Below are 6,840 nucleotides of genomic sequence, written 5' to 3' on the forward strand. Positions count from 1 at the left end.
TGGGCTCAAGCCATTCCCTGTAGCTGGGACTACAGGTGTGTGACACAGTGCTTGGCACATCTGGTGGTTTTTAAGGCTTCTCATGTAGTTAGGGATTAAAAAAATTTTTAATACTGTGATTTTTACACATATGTATATTTTAAATTGTGTTTCATTAGATCTTTTGGTAAACTGGTAGTCAAAGAAAATTAGAATTTTGTCTAACCCCCCCTTTGAAGATGTCTTTGAAGGTAATGGTGACACTTCCTTCCTGGGGATCCTTGCCATTGTCTTAGTGAGAGTAAGGCTGGCCCTCTTACTCTGCCCCCACTCCCTCAGCTCCTGGCACAGTGGTTTCCAGGAAATAGGTTTGTATGCTATCAAGAGAGTTCGGAAATGAATTCTAGAGAGGGTGTTTCACTATGTTGGTCAGGCTGGTCTTGAACCCCTGACCTCAGGTGATCCACCCACTTCGGCCTTCCTAAAGTGCTGGGATTCCAGGTGTGAGCCATCATGCCTGGCCTAGATGCTTTTTAATATGACACACAGTACAGCAGTGTGCATGTTTGGTACAGTTATTCATGGGGGACATAGTCATAGAATTTCTGGATCTAAGGGTGTGCACAGTTACTTTTTTTTTTTTTTTGAGATGGAGTTTTGCTCCTGTTGCCCAGGCTGGAGTTCAGTGACGCCATCTCAGCTGACTGCAACGTCCGCCTCCTGGATTCAAGTGATTCTTCTGTCTCAGCCTCCCAAGCAGCTGGGATTACAGGCGCCCGCCACCACACCCGGCTAATTTTTGTATTTGTAGTAGAGATGGCGTTTTACCATGTTGGCCAGGCTGGTCTCAAACTCCTCACCTCAGGTGATCCACCCACCTTGGCCTCCCAAAGTGCTGGGATTACAGGCATGAGCCACTGCATCCAGCCAGTTTTGACGAGGATTGGGAGATCACTCTCTGCATGCCATGCTGATCTGTACCTTCACCATCAGTGTGGAAAATGGCCTGATTTTGAATTTTCTCACCAGTATGGGATATCACTGTATAACTTTTATGAATTGGGTAGATGAAAAGGATATCTCAATTTGCATTTCTTTTGTTGGAAGTGAAGTTGAGCATCTGTTTGTGTTTGTCACTCCCTTTACCTGCCCTGGGTCTGGAACATTGCAGGCTGCTGTGGCAGGGAAGGAGCGTGGTGGAACTGTCTGAGTTCTAAAAGGCTGCTGCCAAAGGTCACAGGTATCTCCCCAACTCACACTTCATTGCCCAAATCTAGCAGTAGGTCCAGGTTTTGAGGAGCTTAAGACTCATGATTTTGGAAAAAGAAAGACAATTAAAAGCACAAAACAGGTACAATAGTGAATATTGTTTTAAAATAAGAAATACACTAAATGTGTATTTAGAATAAGAAATACACTATTTTTTTGGTGGCGGGCTTCTTTTGACCCCCAACAGGAAACAATAAATTACAAATTTAAAAAGCGTTTTCTTTCTGTTTTTGTTTTGGCCTCCACTCCAATAGATCCTTTGTAGATTTGAACTTCAGTTTGACCAGTAATTCTGAAAAAGTATACAAAGTCAACCTGACATTTTGTGGTACATGAGAACAGTTCAGATTTTAGTTTGCCACTACACTGTTTTGAGCAACATCACATCATTATACAACCAGTATGTTCTGAGGCTCCTTTCACTGATTTATTGATGAACATGTGTAGGAGTTTGTCGCTGAACACTTGTTTTTTCATGCTGTTTCAGTGAATTGGAAGCAATTTTGTGTGCCGTGTTATTTGGGATTGTCAGACTTTGTCAATTTAAAATTTGTCAGCTGTATCAAGATGCGATGTGGTACATTGAGATACATAAAACTCTAAACTCCCACACAGAAGTACTTGCTGTTGGCCAGGCATGGTGGCTTATGCCTGTAATCCCAGCACTTTGGGAGGCCAAGACAGGCAGACCACCTGGAGTCAGGAGTTCAAGACCAGACTGCACAACATGGTGAAGCCTTATCGCTACTAAAAATACAAAAACTAGCCAGGCGTGGTGGCGGGCGCCTGTAATCCGAGCTACTTGGGAGGCTGAGACAGGAGGATCACTTGAACCCAGAAGGCATAGGTTGCAGAGAGCTGAGATCGTGCCATTGCACTCCAGCTTGGGTGACAAGAGCGAAACTCCATCTCAAAATAATAATAATAGGCCGGGCGCGGTGGCTCACGCCTGTAATCCCAGCACTTTGGGAGGCCGAGGCGGGTGGATCACGAGGTCAAGAGATCGAGACCATCCTGGTCAACATGGTGAAACCCCATCTCTACTAAAACAACTACAAAAATTAGATGGGCACAGTGGCACGTGCCTGTAGTCCCAGCTACTCAGGAGGCTGAGGCAGGAGAATTGCTTGAACCCAGGAGGCGGAGGTTGCGGTGAGCTGAGATCGCGCCATTGCATTCCAGCCTGGGTAACAAGAGCGAAACTCCGTCTCCAAAAAAAAAAAATAATAATAATAATAATAATAAGTACTTGCTATTTATAGTGCTGCCACAGGTTTGTGCCCTACACACCCTGGAATTCTGATAAATTCTATTTCATGTGGTTTCCATCAAAAAGGAGAAAATGTGTAGTGCACTTACAGTTGCATACATTATATTTTTGAGTATTTTCCTGATAAAACACAATTCCCATTTAGGCACTGATGACAATAGAATTCTCTACTTAAAATTTTATGCATTTAATGATCTGAAGAATTTCCCACAGATAAGTTTCTGGCTCCATATGTTTCAAACCCTGTTTCTCCTCCACTACCCACATATTTCTAGTTGGTCATCATAGGACAGTTTATCTCATGAAGTTTGGGGTTTGGGCTGGGCACGGTGGCTCACGCCTGTAATCCCAGCACTTTGGGAGGCCGAGGTGGGTGGATCACTTAGGATCGGGAGTTCAAGAGCAGCCTGACCAACACGGAGAAACCTTGTCTCTACTAAAAATACAAAATTAGCTGAGTATGGTGGCACACACCTGTGATCCCAGCTAATTGGGAGGCTGAAGCAAGAGAATTGCTTGAACCTGGCAGGCAGAGGTTGCAGTGAGCCGAGATCGCACCATTGCACTCCAGCCTGAGCAACAAGAGCAAAACCCCATCTCAAAAAAAAAAAAAAAAAAAAAAAGTTTGGGGTTTGTTCCATTGTCATAATGTCAGGTCAGCCTGTGCAGTGGTGTCAGAGTATCTGAAAGCCATTCCTCCATTGAGAGTGCTTCAGTAACTTAACCATACATGGAACCAACAGCTAAACCCAAATTTAACGTATCCCTCACTCAACTTCCAGTTAGCTGAATACCAAAAATGTCCATTGTGGCCGGGCACAGTGACTCACGCCTGTAATCTCAGTACTTTGCAGGGCTGAGATGGGTGGATCACTTGAGGTCAGGAGTTTGAGACCAGCCTGGCCAGCACGATGAAACCCTGTCTGTACTAAAAATACAAAAATTAGCCAGGTGTGGTGGTGGGTACCTGTAATCCCAGCTACTCGGGAGGCTGAAGCAGGAGAATCACTTGAACCTGGGAGGCGGAGGTTCAGTGAGCCAAGATCTCGCCACTGCACTCCAGCCTGGGCGACAGAGACTCTGTCAACAAACAAAACCAAAAATGCCCATTGCTATTTCATTATCATCTGGCACAGTAGCTGTGACAGAAAGTTGGAGTGGAAGGAGGACTATTACAATAACTTAATCAGCTAGTCCTCTCTCTTTCTCTCTCTCTTTCCCTCTCTTCTTGCTTTTTGATGCTGCCAATCATAATTAGCCACAGTTGTGGAAATCTGACAACCTGTTAATATCAATTCTGGTTTTTTTTGTTGTTGTTTTTTTGGCAGTGGAGTCTCTCTCTGTCAGCTAGGCCGGAGTGCAGTGGCGCAGTCTTGGCTCACTGCAACCTCTACCTCTGGGGTTCAAGTGATTTTCATGCCTCAGCCTCCCGACTATCTGGGATTACAGGCTTGTGCCACCATGCCCAGCTAATTTTTTGTATTTGTGTAAAGGAGTTTCACTGTGTTGGTCAGGCTGGTCTGGAATTCCTGGCCTCAAGTGATCCAACTGCCTTGGCTTCCCAAAGTGCTGTGATTATAGGTGTGAGCCACTGCGCCCGGCCCTGTTTACTTATCAAATATGAAAATATTTACTCTGGTCAGTTCGTAGGTACCACCTGGAAAGGACTGTCTCCAAGGGCATCCATAATCTCATGATTAGCAAACAGAAGAGTTTTTTCTTATATATGTCTTCTTGGACATCTCTGTATAATTTTTACACATGACATTTGCTCACTTCAAGATTGTTATAAGTTGAACTATTTTTGACTCTGGTTGTCTTGAAATTGTTGGCTTCTAGTATCACTTTATCTGAACCCTTCTTCATGGTCAATAGGTAGTTTTTATTTCAGCAGTGATTAAATTTTACTGTGCTAGAGAAAATGTTGACATTTTGCTGTGTCCAATGTCAGACAAAAACACAGCAGAGTATTAAAAACCATCTAAATGCCTGTCAGTAGGGGATCAATTAAATCGTGATATCTGTATAGAGGTGTATATGTATATGAATACTGTGTAATTATTAAAAATAACATCTATGTTTCTATTTTTGTGGAAATAACTGTGGATACTATTTAGTAGAAAAAGTAGGCTAAAAAACAAACGTATAATATGTATTTTATGGTTTAAATAGGTGTAGGTTATATCATATTATTTCCTTATTTTGTTTCCTTATAGTGTTTTATCATTTGTAGAGCCCTTATATATATATTTTTGTTTTGGTTTTGAACATGGTGACCATTTGAGATATACAGAGAAGGCAGGTATAATGTTATGGGTGAGAAACTAATAGAGAAATAACATAGTAAGGCAATAAGAACTGGAAAGACTGAGAATCAAATCTTGGCTATTACATCCTGACACTGCTTCTTGCTATCTGTATGTCACAGGACCTTAATTTCCTTATCTGTAAAATGGGGCTAATATCTACCTCATAAGGTTGTGCTGGGGGACTAAATGATAAAGAATGAGAATTGCCTATAAGGTGTTTGATTTGTAGGTCCCTGTAATCAATGAGTTATGAGTAGTTCTTACGAATATTATTATCATTTTATAACAAGATTAATGTTTTATAACAAGAGTTTTTCCTCCCCTAATATTTATTGCTGCGTAACTAATTACCCCAAAATTAATAATATAAAAAATTAATGTTTTATAACAAGAGTTTTTCCTCCCCTAATATTTATTGTTGCATAACTAATTACCCCAAAACTTTGTGACTTAAAACAAGACATCTTAGGCGGGCAACAGTGGCTTTGGGAGTAATCCCAGTGCTTTGGGAGTAATCATATTGCTTTGGGAGGCTGAGGTGGGAAGATTGCTTGAGGCCAGGAGTTTGAGACCAGCCTGGTAACAGTTTGAGACCCTGTCTTTACAGAAAATTAAAGAATTATCTGGGCATGGTGGTGTGCACCTGTAGTCCCAGCTACTTGAGAGTTTGAGGCAGAAGGATCACTTGAGTCCAGGAGTTGAAAGTTGCAGCGAGCTATGATTGCATCACTGGACTCCAGCTTGGGTGACAGAACAAGACCCTGTCTTAAAAAAGCAAACAAACAAAAATCATACCTTTATTATATTTTCATTTCTGTGTCAGGAATTTGGGGGTGGCTTTGCTCTGGTTCTCTCAGGAGGTTGCAGTCAAGCTTTTGGCAAGGGTTACTAGGGGAATATCATCTGAAGGCTTGCCTGGGCCTGGAGGACCCATGTCTAAGATGGCTGTTGGCAGGAGGCTTTAGTTCTTGGCACTTATACCCCTTTATAGGGCTGCTTGAGAGCCCTCAAGACATGGCAGTTGGTTTCTCCCCAGCATGAGTGATCCAAGAGAGAGCAAGGCAAATACCATGGTAACTTTTCTAACCGAGCCTGTGCAGTCACACACCTGTGAAGTCATTTCTGCAGGGTAATAGATCAGCCTTATTCATTGTCATAAGAGTCTTCTCACTCTCCTCCCAGTTTCTGCCCTTGTCCTCCCTGTGGTCTGTTCTCCATGAAGTAGCTGACGGCCCTTTTACGACTCAAAGGAGATTGTGTCACTCTCTGGTGCTTCCATGACACTCAAAGTGAGAGCCACAGACCTCACTGCACCCAAGGGCTCTTTGTGTCTGACCTCCCCTCCTGTGATTCTCCCCAGGGCCCACCTGGCCCCCTTCCCAGGAATCTCACCTCGCTCTTCCCTCTGCCTCCAGTGCTCTTTCTCTAGACAGCTGTCCCCTATGTTCGGCAACTCTGTCTCAAATAGCACCTTCCAGGGACACTGTCTAAACTTTATTTATTTATTTAGAGACAGAGTCTTTATTGCCCAGACTGGAGTGCAGTACAGTGGCGCGATCTCAGCTCACTGCAACTTCTGCCCCCCAGCTCAAGGAATTATCTCGCCCCAGCCTCCTGAGTTGTTGGGATTACAGGCATGTGCCACCACACCCACCTAATTTTTGTGTTTTTAGTAGAGATGTGGTTTCACCATGTTGGCCTCAAACTCCTGACCTCAAGTGATTGACCTGCTTCAGCCTCCCATAGTGCTGGGATTACAGGCCTGAGCCAGTGCACCTGCCCTAAACTTTATATTATTTTATTAAAAAGTTTTTTTAGACAGTCTCACTCCGTGGCTTAAGCTGGAGTGCAGTGGCACAATCTCTGCTCACTGCAACCTCCGCCTCCCAGGTTCAAGGGATTCTCTTGTATCAGCCTCCCTAGTAGCTGGGACTACAGGTGTGCAACACCATGTCCAACTAATTTTTCTTTTTTTTTTTTTCTTTTTTTCTTTTTTTTTTGAGAAGGAGTTTC

General features: G+C 43.2%; 1 protein-coding gene across 1 annotated transcript in view; it reads left to right on the top strand.

Moving 5' to 3' along the window:
• The first annotated feature begins 218 nt into the window (after positions 1–218).
• The window catches only part of CMTM4 (CKLF like MARVEL transmembrane domain containing 4), a 33,391-nt gene continuing 26,769 nt past the window's right edge, over positions 219–6,840 (top strand). The window contains exon 1 of the mRNA XM_017508031.2: positions 219–230. Within this exon, the coding sequence (XP_017363520.2) occupies positions 219–230 (12 nt within the window). The remainder of the gene's footprint in view (positions 231–6,840) is intronic.

The sequence above is a fragment of the Cebus imitator genome, unplaced genomic scaffold (assembly GCF_001604975.1).
Source record: "Cebus imitator isolate Cc_AM_T3 unplaced genomic scaffold, Cebus_imitator-1.0 Scaffold385, whole genome shotgun sequence".
NCBI lineage: Eukaryota > Metazoa > Chordata > Mammalia > Primates > Cebidae > Cebus > Cebus imitator.